Below are 27,209 nucleotides of genomic sequence, written 5' to 3'. Positions count from 1 at the left end.
TTTGCGTAAGTGTCCTGCTAAGATGCACCATAAACAATCAGTGAACAGTCAAGGTCATGGTGGAATGTTAGGGAGGTGGGTTAAGCACAGCCCAGGGATAGGGAAGATACCTGGGGACTGTCAGCTCTGGGGCTGAGCAGGACCTGTCCAAACCCATGAGAGTGCACCTTCAGCTGTCTTTTCAAGCAGGTTAAAGGTGAATTACTCTCTAGTCATTTCCCCAACATCCCTCAATCCCTCTGATATTTGCACTATTCCACTGTGTGTTTTTCCTTCAGTTCAAACTGAGGCAGAGCCAAAATTCTGTGTAAGGACAGTTCAGCAGCCATGTGTGGGATGAGAGTTTGTCTTCTGAGTTTTCCTTGGGCCGGTTGCGTTGCCAGGGATGGGGGATGTGCAGACACATCCTGAGTGTCCTGGAGCAGCCCAGGCACGTTCAGAGGAGCCTCCGTGTGAACATTCCTTTTCTTATCTCTCTCCATCGTCCTGCTGCTGCCAGCAATAAGCACATGGTCTGCAAGGGGGGAAGAAAAAAGAGATGCTCTTCTCAGGCCTTACCTACCTTGGAGCTCTTCCAGCAGCTCGGTGATGAAATGTGATGTTTTAACGTGCTTAAGTGCAGTTTCAGACCTTGTTCCTGCCATCACAGAGAGAACTGGGGAGAATTTTTCAGGGGAGCATCCACGGAGTCTGCAGAACCTGGAGTCTGCAGGTTCTGTAATGGCTGTAAACCACCACAGGAGCAGGAGGGGCAAACAAAGCCCTGTGTGTGAGACCGGTTTGGTTCGCTCGAGCAAAAGGAAAACAAAGCCCCGCATGTGAGAATGGTCTGGTTCAGCTCAGCTTGGTCCAGTTTGGCTTGGTCTGGTTCAGCTTGGTTAAGTCTGGTTGGGCTCGGTCCGGTCCAGCTCAGTCTGGGCCAGCTCGGCTCAGTGTGGTCCAGTTTGGCTCAGTCTGGTCTGGCTCAGCTCAGTGTGGCTCAGCTTGGCTCAGCGTGCTCCAGTCTGGCTTGGCTTGGTCTGGTTTGGCTCGGCTCAGTTTGGTTCAGCTTAGTCTGGTCCGGTTCGGCTCAGTCTGGCTCAACTTGGCTCGGCTCAGTCCAGTCTGGCTTGGTTCAGTCTGGTTCGGCTCGGTCCCGGTCCAGTTCGGCTCGGCTCGGTCCGGCTCGGCTCAGTCCTGTCTGGCTCGGTTCGGCTCGGTCCAGTCCGGCTCAGCTCAGTCCTGTCTGGCTCGGTTCGGTCCAATCCGGCTCGGCTCAGTCCGGTCCAGCTCGGTTCGGTCCAGTCCGGTTCGGCTCGGTCCGGTCTGCCTCGGTTTGGCTCGGTCCGGTCCGGCTCGGTCCAGTCCGGTTCGGCTCAGTCCGGTCCAGCTCGGCTCAGTCCTGTCCGGCTCGGTTCGGCTCGGTCCAGTCTGGTTCGGCTCGGTCCGGTCCGGCTCAGTCCGGTCCGGCTCGGTTCGGCTCGGTCCGGTCCGGCTCGGTCCAGTCCGGTTCGGCTCAGTCCGGTCCAGCTCGGCTCATTCCTGTCCGGCTTGGTTCGGCTCGGTCCAGTCCGGTCCGGCACGGTCCGGTCCGGCTCGGTCCAGTCCGGTCCGGCTCGGTCCGGTCCGGCTCGGTTCGGTCCGGCTCGGTCCAGTCCGGTCCGGCTCGGTTCGGTCCGGCTCGGTTCGGTCCGGCTCGGCTCGGTTCGGTCCGGCTCGGTCCAGTCCGGTTCGGCACGGTCCGGTCCGGCTCGGTCCAGTCCGGTCCGGCTCGGTCCGGCTCGGCTCAGTCCGGTCCGGCTGGGCTCGGTTCGGCTCGGCTCAGTCCGTTCCGGTTCGGCTCGTCCGGTCCGGCTCGGTCCAGTCCGGTCCGGCTCGGTCCGGTCCGGCTCGGTCCGGCTCCCTGGAGCCGAAGCCCGTCCCCTCGGCAGCCGCAGTCCCGGCCGCGGCCCGCAGGGGGCAGCAGCGCCGCGCGGCGGGGCCGGAGCGGGGCCGGGTCCCCGCCGGGCCGGTCCCGTGGTGTCACCGCGCACCGCGGGGTCCCCGCGCTCTGCGAAGGGAAATCTCTTCTAGACTGAGCTTGAAACAGATGAATATTTAATCCATGCCCTTGATTAATTTTACCGGCATCGAGAGCGTTGCTGTAAAGGAGGGGAAAGAAAAGCAGCGGTTCTGCTGGGAGACGCTCAAGGAATCCTGCTGCAGGAATTGAAAAGTGGCAACCTGGGCAGGCCTTGTCCACCTCCATCCTACTGCAGAGCCAGTGCTGGAATGGGCACAAGTGCTCTGTTCCCTTGGAGCGAGGTGTTATGGGAGGCAGCTGCGAGGTTCTCTTTGAGCAGCCACTGCTCGAGGGCCACACTCCTTGTCCTGGGGGTGGTGGTGGCCACTGGCACCTGGGAGCTGAGGTACCAGCCAGGACACACATTCTCCTGATCACAAGGTGGGCTTTGTGTAGCAGAAGTTGTGTCGGTTGTGATTTACTTTTCCCTGGGAAAGCATGCAGGTTTTAAGAGAGGGAAGCCAGAGCACTGTATCGTCTGTGGTGTCACATTGAGCAGGCTTCTCTGACCCTGGCCTCCAAAGCCTGGGTACAAATCCCCTAGCCTGTGGAGTGGTTTATCGTCTTGTGGCTGTAACACACTAAAAGGAGGTGCAAGCTCTTGTGCACAAACATTTTTGACCTATTCCTGCCTGCAGTGGTGAAGTATTTGGCGGGTGCTGATCTCTGAACTTCTACATTAGCAGACAGTGCTGACTCACACCTGCTGCCCTGCAGAGTTCCCAAGGGCTTCCAGGAAAAAAAATCCACACCTTCTCAAAGACCTTATTCTTTGACTCTCAAAGCCTTTAGCTTGGTATCCCAATACTAAAGCACTGAAATATTTCTGCAAGGATCTGGAAAGAGCCAATACCTTATAACTGGGTAAAAGAACCATCCCACTGGGCCACAGCACAGGATTTAAAGTGAAACATGGGTGGGATCTGCCATCCTGTAGCTGGGCCCTCATGGGGAAGGACAGCGAGAAATTGCCCACAGCTGTTTTTTGTTTGTGATAATTATAGCATCAAAAGCTGAACCAACAGGTTCTTTAGCAAGGAGATTCCCTGCAGCTTGAAAGATACAGATATCAAAATTCCCCACAGATTCACAGCTCAGGTTTTAGGTGACTCAATAATATTGTGCCATATAATAATTTTGTGTAATTCCTTGTTCAAGTCCTGAAGAACTGAGAATTGATAATGACTATATACGTTAATAGCAGACTACACTTGCAGGATTATCTCTAGGCAGCTGCAACAATATATTTTACTAGCAGGAGAACCATCACCAGCCCTTAGGCTTCTCAGCTGCTTTCCTGTAGGCCCCATTTTCCAAGCCTGATCCAGACTGCAGAGCACAGTGGGGTCCCTGGGGCATGGCAACAGAAGCTGCCTTGCCTGGGGAGGCTCTGGATCTTGTCAGGACAGCCACTGTAGGGTCTCCATCAGTGGCCATGAGCTGTGGCAGCCAGAGGGACCCCCAGAGCCTCTAGAGGCCCCCAGGCTGTGTTCTTTCAACAAAGGAGAGCAGGAAGGCTTGATCCCACCCATCCCAGTGCTCACAGTGCTGCCCTGTGCGTTACAATCTGCTTACCCCGCTCCCTCTGCGTTGTCCCACTGCTCACCCTGTGCTGCCATTCCAGGGTCACCAGTGGCTCTGTGGACTGGGCACAGGGTGCAGGTGTCTGCAGCTGCAGGACTGGCTGTCCCAGCCCTGCTGTTCCCCAGGACCCTACAGCCAGGTTCAGCTGAGGTATCTTGCCCAAGGGCACCAAGGAGAAAAGGGTGGTGAAGTTCCTCCACTCAAGCCTGAGCAGCTTCACAGCAGGGAGTTGAAAGAGCAGAATGTAAATCAGGAATGACTAATTGCTGCTCAGCATGGCTGCCCTAAACCTCTCTGTTCCACAACTCCTTGGCCACCTGGACCTTTCCCCACCTGATTAGGAGCAACACGGGGCTGCTGATGTTTGGGGAGAGCCTGGGCGCAGGTTACTGTCCCCATTCATGCTGCCACACTTGGACACAGCCACCCATTTCCCTCCAAAAAAAACGTTCCCCTCCAAATTCCATTTCAGGTTTCAAATAAAGAAATACCTGCTGCTGCTTGTGCTGCGAGATGCGAGGCATCGAGAGCGGAGCCAGGGCTGGGCAAGGTGAAAGCAGCAAATATTTGCTTTGTGGCCTCACAGTTCTGTACCTGAAGCCGTTAGTGCCTTGAGAGAAGCCAGGTGAGCAGCACTGCTTCAAGCAGGCAGGAGCCCATTATTTAGTGAGAATCTATTCCCAGGATGTCCCTGGCTTGGCAGACCTAAAGACTGCAATAGTGAATTAGTGCATACAGATCATCATTTACTGAAACGCAAGCCCCGATGCACCTTTCTAGGGAAGCACTAATTTATTATGCATTGTTATTAGCTGCAGCAGGGCCTTCATTAGAGCTAGAGTTAAGGTCTGTTTTGGCTGCCTCATCAGCATCAGTGAACTGCGTCCCTGCGAGGTTTGATACAATTTAATTAACCTAATTAAAAGCTCTGATTGCAGAGATGATTGGGGTAGAGCCAGCAGCAACTGCATATTTATAACGAGCTAGAAGGTGTGGGACTGGAGCCAAATGATATGCATCTCTAATGAGCTGGTGCTATTGAAGTGTGGATTTGGAACACTAACATTTATTTTTGGCAACAATGGCCAGTTTATCTTCATGATAGAAACGATCCCGGCTTGATTGGGTGTAGCAGGGAGCTCAGCACTCTGCTCCCTGGCCTTGTGCAGACCACTGGCAGGCACTCACCAGCACCCACAGCCTATTTGCTCCCCACTGCTCTGCCCCCCACACTGCCAACACCTTCCCCTGCAGGCACGGTGCACACACAGCCCTGCGGGGCACACGGTGTGGACAGCGTGCCCCAGAGAAACCCTGGAAGATGCCAGCAAGTTTCCCTTCCCCAGCCACCACTTCCTCCAACCCTCCCACAGCACCCTCACTCTCCCCCAGACCTCCTGCCCCACAGCCAGGCTGGGCTCCTGGTGCAGGTAACCCACCTCTGTTACTGCTCCAGGTAGCAAAAACTTCATGTTCTGGTCTGCTGGGCACCAGGCACAGTGCCCAGCGAACACAAAGCAGCCTGGAGCAGAGATCAGCCCCAGCGCTGGGGCTTCAGGGCTGCTGCTGCCTGGGCTGCACCAGCACCTGCTCCTGGCTGGCCCACTGCAGCCAGAACCTCCTGTTTAGAGACAGAGAGGCTGCCAGCCCCTCAGTCCCCAGCAGCTGTGTCAGAACATGGGGGCTCCTGGCAGCCCAGAGCAGGGAACCCCCATTTCTGTCATCTCAGTAGTGCCCTTCTCTCTCCACGTTTAAAGGCTACATGGTGCTAAGAGGGGTCAGGGGTCCAGTGCACCCAGCAGCAGCAGTGGGACATCCCAGGCATTCTCAGCAGCCAAGGAACAGTAGCAAGTCTGCCGAGCCACTTGGAAAATTTGATCCATGCTAATTATGCTGAAAAAAGCTCTTCTGATAATGAGTATGAAATGGAAGCGTAGCTAATACTCATCTCTGAGTGCCATTAATCTTTAAAACTGGAACAATAAGTGAAAACACTGCAGGGCATATGAAGCAAGGTGTGATTCACATCTGCTCCTCCATGGCTGCCTGATTTATTGGCACAAGGCAACTTTCCTGCACTGTTTCAACAGAACTGCATTACATAACACCATGGACTGCTTCACTTTGCTTGCCTTTCCAATCAAAGTATCTCCTCAGAGTTTTTAGAGATCTTCTGTCCTTTTCTGGAACATCTCAGGAGCACAGGAGATGACTCTCTCCCAGGTCTTGGCTTCTCCAGAGATGCTTCTGTCCTCCTGGCCATGACAGCTGCAGTGCCAGCAGGGACATGGTTCTCCAGCCCAGGTATGCTGGGTAAACTGATGGGGCAGGGCAGGGGACACTCCCAGGTCTCTGGCTGCTCTGTGCAGCAAGGGATGGAGGCTCCCTTTCCATTCCTGCTGTGACAGCTGCTGCAGCCCTCAGAAGCACCTGGGGTACCTGTCCTCTCCCTGCACTGCACAGACACTGTCACTAAGCCAAAGCTCTCCAGGACCTCTGCCACTCACATTAATGCATCTATCTCACTTTTGATGTCTTTTATTTTCAAATAGCTCTCTCTGGGACTTACTATCTTTTATTTAAATTGTGGATTTGCCGAAGTGACCTTTTAGCTGACTCTGAGGAGGGATGGGTAGCTGCTTCCCACTGCAGTCCCAGAAAGACTGCCGACCCTGTGGCTTTGAACAAGTTCAAAGCATCGCCTGCCTTTTGGCCATAACCCTCAATAGTGCCTTTGCATAGATTTTTCTCCCACACTCCTGAAAAGACATCATCAGAGACATTTCCCCTTATGGGCTCTTTAATATTTACAATGACTTTGTGAATAGATAATATATTCCACCTTTTTTTTTTTTTTTTTGGCCTTTTAAAAGCACATGCTCCTTGTGCAGCTGAAGGAAGCAGTGGATGCTGTGGCTGCCTTTGAGGCTGGGAGGACAAACAGATCTGGGGGAGATGAGGATTGCTCTGAGCCATGCTCGCTGCCTGCCCACAGCTCCTGGCAGTGTCCCGGGGCAGCCACAGACCTGGGGTGGCCCTGCCGAGGCTGCCAAAATCCTTAGAACCTTCCTCCCACTTCTGACTAAGCCCAAAGCTGATCATCTTGGTAGCTGGAAGAAAATCCAAATGCAAAACAAAATGCTTCTAAAAACTGTCCCACAGATTGCCAGGCATCTTATAAAGCCTGGCCATGGGCTTAAGCTTATCAAAATCATATGGATGTTTTTTGTCAAAATCCTTCTAAACCAGGAAGGCAGCAAGCAGCTTACAACCCAGAAGTGTCATGGATGTACTCGGGAATGCTTGTCCATAATTTTGTTTATTCCAGTCTCAAGTCCAGGAGGGACTGTCAGATCCTGTGTTCTGATGGTCTCTGTGCTGCCATCCACTGCACTTCACTCAGAGAGCCAAGACCAAGTCCAGCAGCTCCAGCTGGGTCTTGGTTTGTCAGTGCTGAGGAGGCTGAGCCACAGACTGAGGAAGGAGGGCTCCTGATGGCAGAGAAGTGCTGAGGGGAAAGATGCCTTGGTGCTCCCAAGAGCTGGACTGTGATCTCTGGGGCAGGGGAAGGCAAGAACTCTATGATCCTTGGCATTTTCACTTGGACATAAACTTCTTCCTTGCCTCAGACCCGGTGAACGTATAAACTCCAGACACACGTGAGGAGAGCAGAGCCAGAAATGTCAGTGGAGGCTTCATGCAGTACTGCACGTTGGGTGAGAGCACCTGGAGCAAGGTGCAACCTCCTGCTGCAACAAAACACACCAGGCCAAGTGTTCTTTAGGGCAACAATCCTTCTTGGCCTGCAGAGGTGGCAGGACTGGTGTTGAGGCTGAGGCTCAGGGGCTCTCCTCAGGGTGCTGCCAGGCTGGGGGGCTGGCCTGAGGTAGCCCCTGAGGTGGGCTAGCCATGGTAAGGCTGGTGAGGCACACAACTGTGCAGAGGGACACATTTTTTTCAGTCCATGTTGCCCTAACAAACAAATGTCCTGGGATACAGACAATAATGTTTTTATGAGACTCTAAATTCTAAACTGAAATGCTCTTTGTAGTGGACTAATAGCCAACACGTGTCCCTTCATCTCATGCTGAACTTTTGTGGTCCTACATGGGTAAAAAAGGCCCTGGTGAACATTTACACTGAGCACTTTGTTCTCAAAGATTTGTAGAGCAAAGAGAGTAATGTATTGAGACTCTCAACCCGTGCCAGTTTGGCTTCATTTGTCCTTCTGAACTTGCCCTGAGAGATAATGTTTCCTTCTAATCTGCTGCCGTCCACCTACAGCAGGGACCAAGTGAATAATTCTCCCAAACAAGCCTTTATTCTTAAAACTCTGCCTGGCCCTAACCCTTTCTCCCCCTTACAGAGTAATTGTTGTGTTCATTACATGCTAATAGCCTGTGCTGTGTTCCAGCCCACACTGGCTGTGGCCACACAAATGGGGCTCAGGCGCTGCTGCTTTCGGATAATGCTGCTCTTTTGGCATTATTTGAAAGAATGTGCCAGGCCTCTGAGCTCCAGGCATGCTCGCTCCCAGCCTGCCTGCCCCAGAGCACAAGGCAGGTGCAGAGGCTTCACAGAAATCAGCACATCCTCCAAGGAGTGAGGCTTTTCTCTCCACACGTGATAATAAATGACTTCTACCCTCCCATAGGAGGAAGGCATGAGGAAGAGGAAACAAGACATCTAAGTCTCTGCTTAACGAGACAAATATTTTCTATTCTTTTCTGTTCAGGTGCTTATGTCACCCTTTCACAATGATATTTTAATAAGCCTTTGTAAGCTCTACAAATTGCCCTTTATATCTGCAGGAGAAGGGAAGCTCCAGGGGATGAGCAATGTATACACTGAACACACAAGAAATGCCTTATCCAGCCTGCTCCTGGAAATCACTCTCTAGAGACATCTGGAACGGGTGCCCCTCTGAAAACACCCAAGGGAGAGAGGTATTAGTAATTTTAGTGGTGGCTTCATGGTGCCTTTCAAACGGGACAAAGCTAAGCCGAGGTCAGACCCCATGGTCAGGGACTGACAGGCAGCTTTGTTCCTTTGTTCCTAACCCCGCTCCTGAGCTTAAGAAACGGCCAAGGGTCACTCTCTGATACCTCCCAGAAGGCTGCAGAGACAAAAGCCTTCAGCCTGTACTGGTTTAAACCTTGGAGTTGGCTGACAAGCTGTTCCTGTGCGAAGGGGAGGCTGCAGCCTCTGTTACTCGGTGCCAAGGGCTGGGGGTGTTTGGAGTGACACCTGTCTGGCGTGTGGGTATCTGCTATATTTTATATGTGTTCCCTGCCTCTCTATAGCCACATTCTGCCCCTCTGTAGCCAGGGAGGCAGGGAAGATATTATAGCATGGGCCAGAGGAACTAAAACGAGGCTCTCTCCCTTGCTGAGATGGTATTCCAGCTTTATTCCAGGGATTGCATGGGGAAAGAGAGAGAAAATTGGTAACATGCTCCTTTTTGAAGTCAGGGGAAGGGGAAGGGTTACATTCTTACAACCAATAAGGAAAACTGGGGAGGAAGAGATAAGGGGGGAAGCTAACATTCTATATTTCAGGGGTACATCTTGGGTTATAGCACTTTTCTAAATGCATTACAACAGGTGTCACACGGCACATGGCACGCTCAGGTGTGGGACAGGGAGCACACCCGCAGGTGCAGGTGAGCTCATGCGTGTGCATGTGAGCCTTTAGGAGCACGCATGCAGGTATGTGTGCTAAATGCAATCTGTGTGGGCTGCTCCCAAACTAGTCCATGCATGGCAGGGGGGGTTTCTCTCCAGGAAATATAAGAAAAAAACCCTTTCACGTGCAGGTTCACACACGAGCGTGTATATGCAAAACCAGGCAAGTATCTGCTGTACACGCTCACCCCCAGTATGGGGACAAACCCCGTACAGCTCAAAGCAGTAGAAAAACCAAAAAGGCACCAAGAGAGGCTTGGCTTCTCCAGCCATGCACTGCAGCCCCTGCACAGCCCTCCCTGCCCCAAACCCTTCTCCCCAACCTCATGGCTTAGCCCCTGCCCTCTTCCCAGAGCTCAGCACAGCCAGAGCACAGATTCCCCCACGGGATAGTGTGTTCTGAGAGAGCTCAGAAAACCTAAGCAGGAACGGCAGTATCCTTTGTGTATCATGAGCCTGGGCTCCTGCCAAATTCCTCTGCACCCACTGCCTCCATTAAATGCGTCAATCATTTCTTGGCAATCCAAGCCCCAGAGAAGAGTTGAGAGGCAACTTCAGGCAGTTCAGTCACTTTCATTAAAAGGTAAAAATACATGCTGAGCAGGAGCTGGGAGCAGGACTGTGCTCTGTCTGCACAGAGAGCAGGGCTGCCAGACCCTCCCTGCTGGAGAAGAGTAAGAGGCAGCAAACAACAGAGCTTCCCATGGTCACAGGCTCTGCCAGCCTGTGAAATCCCCACAATGGCCACTCTTCAAGGACAGTAGCAGATCCTTGCATGTGGATCGCGGTCTTGGTCTGCCTGGGAAAGCAGAGAGAGAGTGTCAAGGTGCAGGGGATGTGGGAGGGAACACCCCTGCATGGCTCCCCTGGTGCAGCTGGGGCTGGGGCGATGACCTGGCACCACACCCCTGGGACAGCACAGCCACCAGCTCCTGCCAGCCAGCACAGGGCTGGAGTGCAACTGGGACCCAGCTCTGGGGTGAACCCTGGGGAGAAACTGGGGGCTCCATTCCCCAGCCCCAGGCAGCTGCAGTGGCCAGGATGCTGGGTGGGAAGGTGCCCGTGCTGCAGGCTGGCACCAGGGAGCAGCAGGGCTCTTGGGAATAGAACAGGAAAGTCCAGGTGACTCAAACATTCCTGGCACGGAGCACGGACCAGCTGAGCACAGCGGGAGAGAGGAGGACAAACAGGCAGGGAAGAGTCTAGGCAGAGAACTGTGGAGCTCAAGAGTGGGGATGAGGGGCCTGGGGACACCATCAGAAGTGGTCACCAGGAGGGGCCAGGCCACCGGGTGGTGGTGGTGGGTCTGGGGACAATGAGAAGAGGAGCCACACTGTGCATGGACACCGGTGTCCCCAGAGGCTCCCCTGCCAGGAGCTGCTCTGCTCAGGCCACTCTGCCTGCTTGGCCACATGCACAGGGCTCCTGAGAGTCGCTGCATGCCTGTGCCACTCCCATTCAGGCAGCTCTGTCTCCCTGCCTGCTGCTCTGTTCCTTCTCTTCGCCTCTGCCTCTTCATGCAGTTGCTTTGATCTGCACTCCAGAGGCTCAGTGTTAAAAATTAATGTTTCATGGATGTTGCTGCCCATGGCTTGAAAAATGGCTTTCTTTTTCCCTCAGGTGGTGGCTCACACCAGCTCCTGAAGGACTGTTCTGCTCCAAGTTAAAAAGACAGGCCAAAACCTCTTGTGTTCCTCATGCTTTGGTTTAGGGCAGGATGGGACCTGCTCCTGCCCTGCAGAGCTGTGCTGGAGGGGGAAGCTGGGACCGCATCCTGGTGCCCAGGCCATCCCAGCAGGCTCTGCCAGTCCCCAGAGCAGCCCTGCCCTCCTGTCTGTGCCCCACCAGCCCTGCCTGCTCCACCAGGGCTCACCTCTGCTGCCTCCTCTGCTCTGGGGAAAAGGGGCCGTGGGCTGGGGGCTCATTCCCCTGAGATGAGCAGAAGGACCAGAGCCAGGTGCAGTGTGCTGTGCCCTCCATGCTCTCTCAAAGTGGCTTTCTCCCTTTCTAGAAGTTTCTCTACACCCAGGTTCCAGCACTGGAGGGGAGCACTGGTTCTCCGAGCTGCTGGCAGAGAGCAGCAGCGATTCGCCCAGCACCACCAACACCCTTATCTCCCCTCCAAGCCTTGTCCAGGCTTTGCTTGTGGTGCCAGGGGCTGGCAGGGCTGCTGTCCTGTCTCCCTGGCCTCTCCCAGTTGGGGAGGCTGCTCGGTGCTGCCTTGGCCAGGCGCTGAGCCGCGGGCAGGGTGGCAGCCTGGGAACGGTCCCTCTTGTGTCCTGCTGGCTGCTTGGGAGGGAAGGGATGCAGCGCCCGGGGCAGCAGGGTGGGTGCAGCAGGAAGTCAGGCCTGCCAAGCTGGGTGTGTAGCATGTGGGGATGCTTGTCTGGGCTCCCGAAGCATTTTCCAAACACTTTAATTATAGTGATTTATATGGCAAAAGTGTGGGGGCGAGAGCTTGGGAAAGGCATTAGCAGGTTTGTTCTGAGGGCTCTAATCAGAGGTAGGAGATGGGGAGAGGGAGGGGACAGCACTGGGGCTGTACCTTGAACCGCGGCGTCAGGACGGGTTTGAAGGATGCAAAACTTCCCAGCTGTGCCAGGGATGTGCTGAGGGCATCCCTGAGGCCTTAATGCTCCTCTGGGAACAGCTCTGGCATCAGGAGTACCACCAAATGTCCTGTGCCTGTCCCTGGTGCTGCTCCTGAGCCAGCCCAGCCCCTGCCCCAGCACTCACCAGGCTCAGCTCTGACCAGCCCCAGCACCACCTGTGCACCACCTGTGGAGGCAGAGCAGGTCCATGAGGCCACAGGTGAACATGGCACACAAATGGCTCTGCTGCAGTCGCCAGAAAATGTCCAACAATTTAACAGCAACTCGGTGTTCTCGTTGGTGTTATCTTGAAGATTTGGGGCATCAAGAGAAGCACACTCATGGGCACACACACAGCTCCCTGCAGCCCCAGCCGATGAAGAGACCCCTGGCACTGCACAGGGACAGCAGCTCCTCAAGCCCAGGAGATCAGCAGCCAGGGGAATGCTACAGGGCAGCTGTGCTTGCTCCGAAATCTCAGCCCCCTCCAAGCCTGCCTCGCTCCGAGGGCGCTCCTACAGAGTCCTAACTGCACCAGGCAAAGGGAGAGGAACACTGGGCTGCTGTCAGACTGGTGGCACCACGGGCACAGCACGGGGCTGCTGAGCTGAGCCCTGGCACTGCAGCTCTGACCCCTCTGAGCCACCACGGATGCAGCCCCGGCAGCGTGGCCGCAGCATGTGTCACCACCGCTGCAATCCTACTTTTCGGCCTGTTTTCTGATAAATAACCTTTTCCTGTCCTTTTTGACAGTGATGTTTATTGATGTCTGACATCCCTCAGAGCCAGGTCTGGCCTCAGAGAGCCCTGCACACCCCACGGCCGTGGAGCAGGGCAGAGCGGCACAGGCAGCTCTGCTTCTCTCAGATGCCCACAGCCTCCCTAGAGCAGTCGCTCCCAGATGTGTCAGGCTGGGTGCTAGCTGAGTCTCCTGGTGGGAACAGAGTGAAAACAGCGATTTAAATAACCCTACCTCGGCCTCCCAGGGGCTGCTCCTGCCAGGGACAGCGGTGCTGGGTGGGCTCTCCCAGGAGAGGCTCAGCAGAGGGTTCAGCAGTGCTTCACACCCCAGCTCCTGCCCAGGACACACAAACCTCTCTGCACTACCTGGGGATAATTTGCTGAGGGGGGATCTGTGATCCTGAGCTCACGTTATCACTTCATTGAATCCAATTGATTGAGGAGCTAAAAGCAGCCTTGGCTTGATGGTGAGCAGGGCAGCGTGCTGAACCCTTAAAAGCATTGGCATCACGGGCAGACACAGACACTCGCTCTCCTAAAGCCTCTCACACCTTCTGGTGATTGGGAACCAGCAGCAGGGCAGTTCCAGGGGATATTATTTCATTCTTCAAGCCCACACAACCAACCTCTTATTCTTGCCCTTCTGCCCTCAGTGGGCAGGCTCTGCTCCCACAGAGATTTCAGGGGAAGGAAGTGTGCATCTGCAGGGTGATGTGGGGGCAGCCTGGCTCTTAAGTGGTCTAACCACGAGCCCACACTGCTGGGAACGGAGCCCAGACCTGCTGCCCAAACACAAGCTTCTGTGTAGCAGCAGCTGCATCCAGGGCTGCTCGTGAACCTGCATCCCCTGAGCAGTGCTGGAGACGGGAAGATGCAGGAGCATCCCTGCCACAGCTGTGCCCTACGAGGGAAGTTTGACAGGCACTGAGGTCCCTCCAGGTGCAGGAAAGACAGGGAGGGAAGCAATGGGCAGCTTTGCCCATGCCTGAGCTGAGAGCAGGCAGGGCAGCCAGCTGAAATCCCTGGATGAAGCTGGCACACAACACTGTCTGAGGCTGCTGGGGCATCTCCACTCCAAATAACAGCACGAGCTCCACAAACTGCTTTTCTGCTGTGATCCTGAGTGTGGGATAGCACAGGGGACAGGGATCTCTCCTGGGACTCTGTTTACAATGCCCCTGCCCAGATGTGCTCAGCCTTGGCTCACCTTGCACTGGTCTTTCTGATTTGATTGGATTTTCTAGGAATTCAAGACTGGCATCCCTGCAAAAGGCAGTGCATACTTTATTAACTATGCTGCTTTCCTGTCCACTAATTAAAATCAAATTATATCTGATGCACACAACATACTTTGCAGTGAAAGAAATCTCCTTTCCCAATCTGCTCTCTGAAGCAATTTATTTAGCCCACTGAGCTGAAAAGAGTACAGCCCTGCAAAGACCCCAGGGATGCTGAGGACCCAGCTGGCTGGAACTTCTCCTGGGCTCACCTTTTTGGTTTCATTGCAGGCTAGAGCCAGGGTCCCCCAGGGCTGAGGGGAAGAGCAAGGCTTGTGGGAAGGTGAGCAGCAGCAGCCACGGGCTCCTTTTTGGGTGCATCTGTCTCCTCTGCCACGGGCAGCACAGCTGGCACCAGCACTTTTGGCTACCTGGGGAACAGGAGAGGACGAGTTCCCTCACAGGAGGGTCCCAGCAGGGCCAGCCCCCCAGCAGCCCCACAGGATGCACCCACAAATGCCTCAGAGCCTCTGGCTCAGGCAGGGCTCGCACAGGTCCCTCTGCCCAGCAGCACTGGCAGATCCTTCTGCCCACACACACTAAAATGCAGGTGCTGGGTCTCCAGAAAAGAGCACGAGGCTCAGCATGGAGCAAGTCACACAGTAAAGAGGCTCAGGAGAGAGGGGCCAGCCCCTGCCCTGCGTCTCCTCAGTGAAGCCACCACTCTCAGCTTTTTTTCCTTAGAGGAAGGGTAAAGTTTCTGCAAAAAGACAAGACTTCCCCTGTGGTCCTTGTGCTGGTGCTGGCAGGAGCCATGTTTGGAGTAATACATCATCAGTGGAAGGTACCTAATGATGTATTGCCCTAATACATCACCATAGCAACAGCACTCTAATGATGTATTATTCTAATGTGCTACCCAAGTGCCCGCTCCTGCGGATGATGTATGGCCAGGGTGGCTGTGCTCTGCCAAGCCCAGATGCAGCAAAGCTCTCCTGACTGCCAAACACCTCCAGGAGCATTGCCTGCTGTGTGGGATGCACCACTGGCTGTTTGCTCCCACCTTTGAGGGCAGAGGTGCTGCCTTGCCACCCAAAGGTGGGGGAGATCCCGAACTCGGCGACCACCAGAGTTCTCTGCCACAACTGTCGTCCCTTTCCTCCCCTCCCCACAGCCGAGCTACAGTGTCACTTGTGGAGCTCTGAAAGACAATTTTAAAAGCATTCCTTCCCTGGCATTTGGAAAATCCAGAAGGGGAAGTGACAGGCTGGTTTGTGCATTTCTGCAGCCCCTTCCAAGGTATTAAGGCCACACAGTGCTCTGGGTTTGATCATTAACAATGAAAATACCAGCTGGAATTCTCCTGCTGCCTGTGACAGGGACAGCATTGTTTCCAATTCACACTATCTTTTTGACCATTCAAATGCCATCAATTCAGTCACCCCAATGCGTAGGACAGTTATCTGAAATGTTTTCCCAAACAGCTTAGTGACTATAGAGCAACAATTCATGGCATTGCTTGGGGACATCTGTGCAAAGCAACGCTCAGTAAAGAGCTCGTGGCCAGCTGAATGCTCCCTGTGTGGACTTCAGATTCCAGAGAGGAGCAGGGAAGCTGGCAGACAGAGAGACTGAATGAATGGCAGGAGAAATCATTTCATCTATGCAAATCCATGCCAAGCTCTCAGTGCAGCTGCTGTCAGTGGGGAGCTCTGCCCCTCTGCACTGACATGGAAGATTTTATTGAGCACTGAGACACCCTCTCTGCCAGACCAGCAGCTGCTCACTGTGCAGGGGCTGCAGCCTCTGGTGCCTTCCACAAGCATCCAGGTGAACCCTGCACAGCAGAAGCAGGGCCCAGTGCAGGTTCTGTGGGATTTCTCTCTGCTCTGAGATTCCCAAGCCTTAGAAGCCCCTGGAAAATGGAAGTTTGTGGCACCCATGGCTTATTCCGTCACAGAGGAGCAGCAGCTCAGCCTTTATCAACACAGGCTGCCCAGGGCAGCAGTGGAGTCACCACCCCTGCAGGCTGTGGGGACAATGCAGCAGGAGTTCTGCTGGCTCACTCTTCTCCCACCATGTCACTGGGGCCAGCAGCCACACCTGGGAATCCCCAGATCATTCAGGTCACTGTGAAGTGCCCAGAGCTGAGGGGACAAGGTGCTTCAGAGACCCAAACTGGTGGTACCCCAGAGGGGGATCCCCTGGCACACACCACAACCCCAGTCTGGCCAGAGCAGAGCTTCAGATGTTAAGCCTGCTGTCTCCCCAGGGCTGTGTCACACTTCCCTCAGCTGCACCTCTCAGTGTGGGTGTAGAGGGATGCAGGAGGCCTCCCCTCCCTGGGCTGCCTTTGCAAGGCTCCTGTGCTGCACCTGGGCAGATTCCAATCATCTCTCAACCTTCCAGCACTGACAAATTACAGGATCTTCAGCAGGGAAAAAAAAAAGTGAAACAGAGTGACCAAAAAAGGAATGATTGTATTATCAATAATGTTTCCAGTGGCTGATGGATGAGTACACCCAAATGATTTTTAAGATTTCAGTAGAAATCTTTTTAAAGATGGCAGCACAAAGGCAAAATGCTTATTAGCCCAGGGTCTCCTGAGAAAATCCTCCAGGGATGTGCACAGCCACGCCAGGTGTGGGCCAAATGTGTGCTCAGCATCATGCAGCCCATGTAACAGCAGATGAGACAGGATCTTTCCCTCATTCCTGCAGAGACAGGAATTATCCTGAGAGCATTCCAAGAGGGATGAACAGACAGACACAGTGCTCAGTGGGACCCCTGCTGCCCTTTTCCTTCCCAGGGCTCAGTGCAAATGCTTCCTAAACACTCTGGGAACAAACAGCTTTTTGAAAGCTACCCTAAAAGCCCTCTGTTTTCACTAACATCTAGAGTAGGGAACATCAAGAAAAAGATCACCTCCTAATTCTTTGGGGAACTGAATTTGCAGAACAGGCATCCTGTCTTAAACACTCCCCTCAAAAGGCAGGCACAGCCCTTGCCCTGGGCAGGGTAGGATATTCAGCTGATGGTTTTTTGATGCCACATATCCAGCACAGCCTTGGAAATGCTCTTGCGCTGGAAACATATTAGACAACATTGTCATGTACTGAAAATTGGCAAATTTCCAGGCCAGGGTTTCAAGGGATAATTTGTAGATTGAATGTTAATGAATATTATTGTTGTTATCTTGCAAGGCTATGCTGGCTTCACTCTGTTGCCCATTGCACATCTTGATTTTTCCTTTTTTTACCCCTATAACAAGCAGCATAGGCAATTCCAGCACAGCTGATAAGGAAGCCACTTGAAGACACATGGGAAAAGGTGATTCTTTCTGTTTTTATGTCACTGCCTCCCCAAACTGCTGCTTCCAACACTTGCTGACACAGGATTGTTGTTTTGAGTCCTCTCTGTCCTTCCTGCAAACTCACCCAGCCTCAGTAGTGCTGCCCCAGCCATGGCACGTGGAGGTTAGGAGCAGGCATCAAGGGGATCCTCAGCAGCATAAATCTTCTTTTATCTCCATGGGGAAAGAGGCATGGAGGGGAAATACTGCCATTTCTTCAGCCCTGCACTGCCCTCAGAGCTTTGCTGCCAGGAGCCTTTTTTGTGCAGAACACCAGAGCAGCATCTCACCTGTGGTCACTCCTGCAGCAGGTGCTCCCCTGGCAGTGCCCCCCTGCCCTCCCCACGGCCAGCCTGGCCCCAGGGACCACTCACAACGTGCTGCAGCCCACCATGATTTATGTGGCACTCATACAATTGATGTGCTTTGTGCCTGGGGACAGTTAAATGGTAGCTCTGTCATTAGTTTAAGCAGAGGTTAAAGGTGATCAATAACAAGGGTTTCACGCCCAATTGATCACCCCTTGCTATTTATTTCTGCCTTTTGCTTTCCATTCCACGGTGCTTTTAGAAATAGTAATTAAAGACATAACAAGTGTTCCGCTAGGCAGAATATCAAACGCTCCAGATATTGATTCAATTCTCTACCTTTTAATGACGTTGACCTGTGTCTGTCCCCAACACCAGCAAGGCTGGGCCAGCCTGCAAGGCCAGGGCTGGGGAGCTGAGAGCCCTCCTGGGGGCAGAGCAGAAGGTGGAGAACAGGGAGTGCTCTGGGACAGGCAGCTTTTAGCTTTTAGTCACCCTCTGAGCCTCCGTGCCCATCCTGCCAGCACAGACCTGGGCTCAGCAAGGGGAGCAGGACCTGAGGTCAGGTTTGGCATTTTTCATCCCTTTGCTCCCAAATGCTCTGACACCCAAGCCCACATCAGGGGAAAAAGCATCAAGAGAACTGTCCTGAGCACTGAGCATTCCCAAGCTCCTGGCACCTCCAGCTCTGCAGAGGACACAGAGGCAGACAGGATGTGGACTTAATCCCAAAGAAGAGAAATCCAGAGCCGCACCCTGACCCCCACCTGGCAGGAATGAGGACAGGGGACAATGTCCAACACCCCAGCATGCCATTGCTCCTCCAGAGAGCTCTGCCAGGTCCATGCCACAGGCCATGTGCGTAAAAATAACCCCGCGCCGCTGTGAGTCAGCCGGGAGCGATGACACGGCCGACGGGGAGCGTTCCAACAGTGGGTGATGCCCTTCCACAGCACTTATCCTCATCACAAAACAGCCTGTCCTGCTCTCCACAGCCCTGGGCAGCAGGGTCAGGAGCACTTTTACCAGATCAGGAATGTACCCACACGGCTGGAAGCAGGGCAGCGATGTTCGGTCCCTGCAGCACAGCTCTGCCCAGCACACCCGAATGCTCTTCCCAGCACAGGGACTGAGAGATCCCTCTGCATCTCACACTGCTGCAGCTCCTCTTGCTGAGGAGGCTCAGCAATCCATGTAAATTAACCCTTGCAACTTAATGTCATCTTCTATGGCATCACTTCATGAGGAGTAAGAATGCTGGGGGAAAGAAATCCTAAAGGTTTCTCATAGTTCTTAAGAAAGTGAACTGGGAGTAAAATCCAGGAGCTCTGATAGAATTTTAGAGGAAATCCAGTATTGTAGTAGATCTCATAATCACCCTTGTGTACTAGAACTCCCTCACTGCCCATCCTGTTGGTTTGTAATCAGGTTAGTCTTAAACATGACTGAAAAAACATCTCCAATTTAAAACTAGTTATTTATTTAAAACATCTCCGAACATAAAGATATCCAATGCAATAGCCTGACTCTTTATCCTACAAATCACTGCAGAAGATGCAAATGTGTAAATTCATTTCCTAGAGTTTTGTCTGGCTACAAATTTATGATCCAGCATAATCTCAGTTGCATAGCCTTTAGTATGACTGAGAGGTACTGATACACAGTGAGCTCTAAGTAATAAAAATCACAAGACAGATTTTCTCAAAAAAACCCTTCAAAACCAAACAAAAAAAACCCCAAAACCAACCAAACCCAAAAAAAGTACAGTAAAATCTAAAGATGTCCATTTGCCCACTGGCTCTCTCATACCTTCTACTGATTGTTGACTGCAGAGCTGGCATTTCCACGGAGCATCCAACTCCTCTTGTGCATATAAGTGATATTTGCAAGAAGATTTTTGTGCACTTGTTCATTGATTTACTCTGAAGGACACGGCTCTTTGGGGTGCAGCTCCTGAGACAGAGCTGAGCAGCTTCAGTGAGCCATCCACCTTAAACATGCTGACAGAACAGCCAGCCTGGAAACATTCTGTAGGAAATACTGCTCTGTGGCTGTGGTAGCTGCTGAGAGTTTTGGCCCTAGAGAATCTGGTACAGTGATGGAAGGCAGATTGATTGCCCCTGTGGAGCTGAGAGAAGCCAATGTCCACAAGGAAACAGCTCCTGGATGCTGCTGGTGCTGCACAAACGTCTCGATCAGGCAGAACGCTCCAGAGGAAAGGTGAGAAAAAGGAAAATAAAGAAACATCTTTGAAGTGGCATGAAAAGCATCCTCTGCTGCAGCGAGTGCTCTCAGCAGCGTATGAGCCAGGGAAACAACACAACCTTTGCAAAGCTTACACGAAATAACGCTCAATTTGCCCCAAAATAAAGTGGTATCAAGGAATATGAAATATTCATAAGGTCTGTTCTAACATGCACATTACATGGTGTGTGCAGCATCACATGCTTTAACACAGCCTTTGCAACTCGCAATCCCCGCGCACGGCGCAGACACTGGGTCCTGTCAGCCCAAACTGGAACCATGGGGGGAACTTCTACTTCCTTCAAGGACAGAGGAGAACACCTGAGGAAGTGCAGCCGTACACATGTGCACAGCTGCACTCACAACAAATCACAAGTGGGAGCAAAGCTGGATGCTCATAAATCAGCCTGGCAAAAACCTGGCAATGGTGGTTCCCATGAGAGGCTTTAACCAGCTCCGTCTCTGGGTGTTTCCTCTGTAGGCACAGACGTTCAGAACGGGGATGCTGCTGGTGGAAGCCTGCAGAAAACCTGTTCTCTGGAGCTGCCCCTTTCAGGAAAGTCCACTGGGCATCCCTGAGCAGCAATATTAAACTTAGCGAGACCAGGCACCGTCATCTATGGACGTTTAGCATTTTAAAACAAAACCAAAGCACGCCCCACACCACCTCAGCTTGCTCCTGCCCCTGCTGGGGCTGATCTGCTCGAGGAGAAGAGGACAGCAGGCTCTGGCAACAGGCAGAGAACCCACGGGAGCCGCAGCCAGCGAGTGCCCGTCCTCACACACGGGCAAGCACCAGCTCCCAGTCAGCAGCCAGGACGTGCTTGTTTCAAACAACCCAACTGTAGGAAAAAACACAAGGCAGCTAAGGAGAAGTAATTCCAGAGTTGTGGAGTTCTGCCCTGGGGCAGGACCCAAGTCTGCTTCCAGTACCTGCGAAATGACAACTCTGAGCTGTCCCGGAGCTGATCCAGCTCCAAACAACCAACGGTAGAATTGGCATAAAATTAGAATATATGCAAACGTTAGCACAGAATTACAAGATTTGCTTAACCTGATGGTATTGAAATCTCTCCTTCTAGGGGAGAGAGCAAGCAGGAGTGGGCAAAATTGGGAATAAGACTCTATGGTGGTGGTAATGCTGATGCTCCGAATTTTCATGTAAAGAGATTATATAGTATTTCAGCTGCTGCCTTAGCTCATTAGGAGCCAGTTGCATCGCAGGACTGTTCTGGGATCAGGCACAGCTCTGGCTGGGCAGCCATCAGAAGAGACCAGATTCAGTGGAAAGCATAAGATGAACATGGCATTACTAATTATGAGTGACTGTGCATCGCCAGGCAAACTGCTGTGCTGTAGTCACTTCTGCAGTTGTTATACAGCAAGAATTCCTTGCTCCTGCAAGTGGCAGCAATAATAGTCTAAGACAAGAAATCTGGAAGAAATTGGATACTGGAACACTATGACCTTCTCCTAAGCATGCATGAAAGGTGATCAGGAGCTGTCCACCTTTTTACAAGGGAAAAAGTGATACCCCACTGAATATCGCCTGCCTTACAGAAAACAGCAATGTCTTAAAATTACCAATAACCAATTTATAAGATGACAGCATTTGGGAAGCACAGCTGCCCTCCCATGTTCCTGGAGCACACAGACAGGCTCTTTGCCCGGGCAAGGGTGGCACAGCACAGCTCAGGTACATGAGAAGGGCTGAGCCTCACCAGGGCTGGCCAAAGCCCCTTTGGTCACCACCTCAGCTCTCCTCAACAGTCCGAGATGTGAACCCTGGGTCACCACCAGCCCCTCTGGACTGCGGGCAAGGCAAGCAGATCACCCAGTCCCTGGTGATGGATGGCATCTGCCCCAAGCACAGCAGCGAGCCCGGTGCCACCACAGAACCAAGCAGAGCTCTGAAGGGCATCTGCTGGGCCAGGCACTGCTCAGCAGCAGAGTGCTCCTGGCTTAGAGCAAAGATTTCCCATCAGCACCAACCTAAACCCCTCTCTAAACTGCACTGGCAGTGCTTCTGTTCCTTATCTACACTTCTTACTTTGTTTGTTGACTATTTACTTTGAGCATTGTTAAGTATTTGTACATCTGCTTTTCTTTAATGTAGCAACACCACAGTCCTACCTTTTCTTGCTTTACTACTGATGTAGTAGTATGAGGTCACACTTTCACCTTAGTGAGAAAGAACCACCAAAAAAAATAAAACATCTCCCTCCAGTAATTGCTATTTAATCCCTGACCAGGAAAACTAACAAGTTATTCTGAGATAGGCAAACCTTTGGGGCATTTGATTTTTAGAACAGCTGAGCACTGCGGCACTGCAGAGAGGAAATACACCAAGAGTATTTTATTTTTGCTGCTCAACAGCACGAAAGAGCTAATGCAGCGGGGCTGCCAGCGCCTTATCCAATCTGACACAGCGAACAACCCAAGGGTGCTCATCCTCCCCAGCACTCACAGCACATCTCATCCATTAGGAGAACGCAATGTGAAAACTGACCCTTCCCTTCTGAGTATCAATACAAATCCTGTTTGCCATCCAGGTTAGTTCAGAATGAAGAGGTTACTGAAATGTCTCCTACTATAGAAAATCAGCACAATTAAACATTCAATGCAAACGAGTTTGTTTTCTTTAAGAAACATGCAAACAAAAAAAAACCCCTCTTTTGTTCAGTTTTGATTTTGTTTCTTCTTCCCTTAAAGCCTGGCTGTCACACAAATTCTTAAGCAAAGGCTGCAATTACAGCACGACAAAACACTAGAAACAATGGTACATGTGTGGGGAACACACAAGGTAACAGCTAAGGACAGATTCTCAGATTTGGAAATCAATTTAAATGCTGTCATGATACATCGACTCAAACCCTTAAATCATCCTCCTCCTTTACTTTTTTACTGGAGTGTATCATCTAAGCTACTACACCTGCTTAGTTTAGAAATTAGCAAATATTCAGTAAAAACAGCAAAACTTTTTGAATTCAGAATCTCTACAACAGCCCTATCATTCTCTGCTCTTCTATAAAAAGTAGTCTCATTATAAAAAAGGAAGCTAAGTCTGTAGCAAAAGCTGACAGAACACACACTGCACACTAAACCCTTTAAGAGAGATTTCATATTATGCTCTTCATGCCAAGGGAAGTTATTAATACCCTAACCCACAGCATTCACTAGCTTGTTTGTGTCACAAAGTGAACCATTTCTTTACAGAGTATTTGAGGAAATAACTGCTCAAAGTGACTTTATTTTTAAATCTCAAAAACCAGTTTACTAGAATTTTGAATGAGTACTTGATAATCTTGTATTAGCTGATGGAGAATAGCTACATTATAAGAAACATTGAAAATGCAGGAAGTTGTAACATTATCAATGGGAAACATGATATTGCTTAGACAAGTAAAATACACCCCCACCAAAGGCAAAAAATGCAACAAAATCAAACTGCAATGAAGACAAGAATTTTCAAGTATAAATTTTCAAGAGTAAGTTACATTTGGCATGTTAGAAATTTTTATATATATTAAAAAGAATTATACACGAATTGCAATGCAGCGCTTTCGCTAGAAAATCCCCTTTAAAGCTTCTGTTTCCACAGCACATAATTCGTACTGAATAAAGTGGGGAAAACATCCAGTGCCAGATGTTTGAGAACATCAGTAAATTCTCTGCCAACTAAAAAGGAAGAATTTGGTCCTTTACTACCAGATTTCGATCAAGTATTTAATCAGTGCAAGAGCTCTGTACGGGAACATATTTCAAAAGTTCTCCCAACACACAAACACCGCAGGAATCCAAGGACCTGCAAAGGCAAACAATCCTCACATGCGACTTTTCTTGGTGCTGCAAGAGAAGGTTTAAAGTAGAGATGCAGGATCATTCTTCCAAGAACTGAGAATGCAAAAACTCTGTTTTCAGCCTTTCTTGGCATAACCACAAAACATTCGGGCATGAAACCACCAAAAGGAAAGCTGGTGACATCAGAAAAAGCGAGATTGTGGTTTGAGTAGAAGGGAATCTACTCATCAACACCGGTGTTCATGTATTCACCCCGAGATATGCGGGGAGGAAAGTTGTGTGCGGGATGTTTTCTGTTCACACCGGGCTCTCGGAGCTACGTTCGCATCGGTAAAACACGGCGGGAGGTGCGGGGAACACGGCAGCGCATCCACGCAGGGAAGCGGCTCGCCCGAAAGTGCCTCACCGGGCGGGCAAACCCCGCCGGGCACCGCGGCCACCGGCAACGGAGCTCCCGGGGCCACCGGCAACGGAGCTCCCCGGGGCCACCGGCAACGGAGCTCCCCGGGGCCACCGGCAACGGAGCTCCCCGGGGCCACCGGCAACGGAGCTCCCCGGGGCCACCGGCAACGGAGCTCCCCGGGGCCACCGGCAACGGAGCTCCCCGGGGCCACCGGCAACGGAGCTCCCCGGGGCCACCGGCAACGGAGCTCCCCGGGGCCACCGGCAACGGAGCTCCCGCAGGGGACCTCGGCCAAGGCAGCACCACCGGCCCCGACGGCCGCGCTCCCCCGGCCGCGCTCCGAGCCTGCAAAGACGACACGAGACCGGTTCCTGGGTAAATGGTTTATGTAAGTAATAAAATATTTACTATAACATAAATAGAAACGTACCCTCGCAGTCTACATTGGTTTTGCAATAAGAGATACAAACAAAAACCGAAACCCCAGGGAATGGACCGGACTGAACCCACCAACGGGAGGGTGCGAGCTCCGCGCACGGTTAGAAATAAATAGAGACGGGCCGGGAAATGGTTTCGAAGCGTCCCCCCGGGCGGGCCGGGCCGGGCAGAGCGGGAGGGGCCGAGCCGGGGGCGCCGCCGCCTCCCGGCCGCGCGAGGAAGGGAATAAATTAGAGATCGCAAACCTTTGGCTACTGCTGCGGCGGCCGCTGCGGCTCCGGCGGGCGAATAAATAGAGCGCGGGGCGCGGAGCGGGCGGCCGGGCCAGTCTGAGAATAAATTAAAACGCGTCCCCCGCTGCCCGCGCCCGCCGCGCCGCCGTCGGGGCCGCGGGGGTCCGGACAGTCACTGCACGGCACCGGGCAGCGCGTGGTGCAGCGGAGAAGTGTCCGCCTGTGCGTAAACGTCCTCCATGGGGGGATGCGGGACCCCGGCCGGCGTCATCCGCTTCTCCTTCTGCCGCCGGTTGCAGAACCAGACCCGCACCACCTCTTTCTCCAGCTGCAGGGAGTCCGCCAGGGAGGTGATCTCGTGCGCCGAGGGCTTGGGGCACTTGAGGAAGTGGTTCTCCAGGGCGCCCTTGACGCCCACCTCGATGGACGTCCGCTTCTTGCGCTTCCGGCCCTGCGCCGCAATCTTGTCCAGGTTGGTGGGGCTGCCCGTGCTGGAGTCCGTCTCCTCCAGCCACTTGTTGAGCAGCGGCTTCAGCTTGCACATGTTCTTGAAGCTCAGCTGCAGCGCCTCGAACCGGCAGATGGTGGTCTGCGAGAAGACGTTCCCGTACAGGGTGCCCAGCGCCAGCCCCACATCGGCCTGCGTGAAGCCCAGCTTGATCCGCCGCTGCTTGAACTGCTTGGCGAACTGCTCCAGGTCGTCGGAGCTGGGCGCGTCCTCGTCCGACGGCTCGGGCGGCCCCAGCGGCGGCGGCGATGCCGCCAGCTCGTGGCCTCCCGCCTCCTCGGCGCCCAGCGGGTCTCGCAGCCCGTGGTGCAGCGCCGGCGCCGGCGGGCCCAGCATCCCGTTGAGGCCCGCGTAGGGCTGCGCGTAGAGCAGCGGCTGCCCCGACGGCGGTGACATGGGCGGCAGGTGGTGCGCACCGCCCTGCGCCCAGCCGCCCGCCGCGCCGCCCGCCGCCGGCTGGTGCACCAGGTGCGGGCGGTGATGGAAGGCGGCGGCGGACAGCTCCTCGCGGGGCCCCGGCGGGCCGCCCTTGGCGTGCTCGGCGGGCGGAAGGTGCGCGCCCCCGCCGCCCCCACCGCTGCCCCAGTCCGTGCCGGCGCTGGGCAGCCACTGGTGGTGCGCCAGCCCGACGGCGTGCCCGGCGGCGGGGGCCAGACCCTGCAGGTACTCGTGGTGCATCATCTTCTGCACCTCGCGGTACGTGGTGCCCTGGTGCAGGCGGTCGCCGTCGGGGTGCATGAGCGCGGCGGAGCGCGGCAGGTACTGCGCGGCGGCGGCCATCGCGTGTGCGCCGCGCCGCCCGCGCCGCGCTTTAGAGCCGCGCGCCGGGGCGCGGGACCGCCGCGCGCCCGCCCCGCCCCCGCGCCCCATTGGCCCGCCCGCCGCCGCGGGTGGCGCGCGCCGCCCCGCCATAGGGCGCCGCCGGCGGGGGGCGCCGCCCCGCGCTCCCCGCTCGCCATTGGCCGGCGGCGGGCGGGCGCCGCCCACGGGATTGGCCGGCGGGGGCGATGGGCGGGGCGGCCCGCGGCGGAGCGGCCGCTGATTGGAGGAGCGCGGTTCATTCATGCCGAGCTGCCGGCGGCCGCATGGGCCCCGCGCCCGCTGCGTTTCGGCTGCTGCGAGGCAGGTGGGGAGCGCTGGCTCCTGCAGCCGCTGTGCGGGGGTGGCCGCTGCTGCTTCGGCACCGGACTGCCTGGTCATCAAGACCAACTTGAGACGGTAAAAGTCGTGATTGAGATTTTTGGTAAACTTGGAACCCGGAAAGGCGGGAGCTCCTTCCTAAACGCTCCATGGGATAGAGCGGCAAGGGCCGAGAAATGAGGATCTGAGATTGTTCGGGCGTCATGGGAAATGTGGGTCTTGGATGCTGCCTCAGAGGCAAGTCTCTGAGCCGGTTTGAGGGTTGGCACAGGATAAAGGGTGGAGGAACTTGTGGGAAAAGACAGTGACAACAAGAAACAGACACGTCTGGCAGTGCTGGGAGAGGGGCAAGGGATGTCTTAATTAAGCCAGCTCCAGACTTCATCTGGGGCTTGAGGCCCAAAGTGAATCAGGGTGGGCACCAGGAACATTCATCACTTCTAAAAATTAATCTCTGTCTCTGTGCTCCATCTGTAAGATGGGAGCAGAGACAGTGACCTTTGCCAAGGGCTTGGATGAACAATGAACCGTCGGATCAATATGTGTACGAGTGTAACATGTCAATGGCCGCACACAGATGCCCTGCACTCTCCTCAGCTGGGCAGGGTGGCTTGCAGCTGTTAAGGACATTAACTGCAGCCTCCTGAAAGGCTTTTTGTGAGGTGTGCCACGTCCCTTCCCTATGTGTTGGAGGCACTTTGTTATTTTGATGTACCACAGCTCTGGTTTGGACCCGAGTCCTCCAGCCCTGCGTGCTGGGACTATTGGAGCCGGCAGACAGAAGAACCAGTTCTGGGTTTGGGGGGGCCAAGCAGGGCAACACCCCACGCTGGCACACGTGCAGCACGGTGCAGTGCCCACCTCTGCCTCCACTGGCACCTTGTCCTGGGCAGGGGTGGCCCTGTGGGCTGTGACAGTGCCATG

At 53.7% G+C, this 27,209-nt stretch overlaps 1 protein-coding gene across 2 annotated transcripts; it reads right to left on the bottom strand.

Annotated features, from left to right (window-relative positions):
- Nucleotides 1-12,686: 12,686 nt before the first annotated feature.
- On the bottom strand, nucleotides 12,687-25,925 carry POU3F1 (POU class 3 homeobox 1). 2 transcript variants are annotated; one of them, XR_015279316.1, is made up of 4 exons: nucleotides 24,650-25,925; nucleotides 14,131-14,289; nucleotides 13,849-13,904; nucleotides 12,687-12,831 (listed from the first exon to the last, which is right to left on the bottom strand). XR_015279316.1 is itself a non-coding variant. In XM_086863381.1 (1 exon), the coding sequence occupies exon 1, from the start codon at nucleotides 25,923-25,925 to the stop codon at nucleotides 24,810-24,812; it is 1,116 nt and encodes a 371-aa protein (XP_086719507.1). In that variant the 3' UTR covers nucleotides 24,335-24,809. The 2 variants fall into 2 exon arrangements, 1 of the variants encoding a protein (XP_086719507.1); XM_086863381.1 differs by lacking the exons at nucleotides 12,687-12,831; nucleotides 13,849-13,904; nucleotides 14,131-14,289 and having other exon boundaries at nucleotides 24,335-25,925.
- Nucleotides 25,926-27,209: the final 1,284 nt, after the last annotated feature.

The sequence above is a fragment of the Cyanistes caeruleus genome, chromosome 26 (genome assembly GCF_971803275.1).
Source record: "Cyanistes caeruleus chromosome 26, bCyaCae1.hap1.1, whole genome shotgun sequence".
Taxonomy (NCBI): domain Eukaryota; kingdom Metazoa; phylum Chordata; class Aves; order Passeriformes; family Paridae; genus Cyanistes; species Cyanistes caeruleus.
The sequence above is the reverse complement of the archived record's forward strand: the minus strand, read 5'-3'. Positions and strand labels throughout refer to the sequence as shown.

Bases quoted from the DNA above. Each gene is read 5' to 3' on its own strand.
- POU3F1 (XM_086863381.1), bottom strand. From the start codon at position 25,925: ATGGCCGCCGCCGCGCAGTACCTGCCGCGCTCCGCCGCGCTCATGCAC.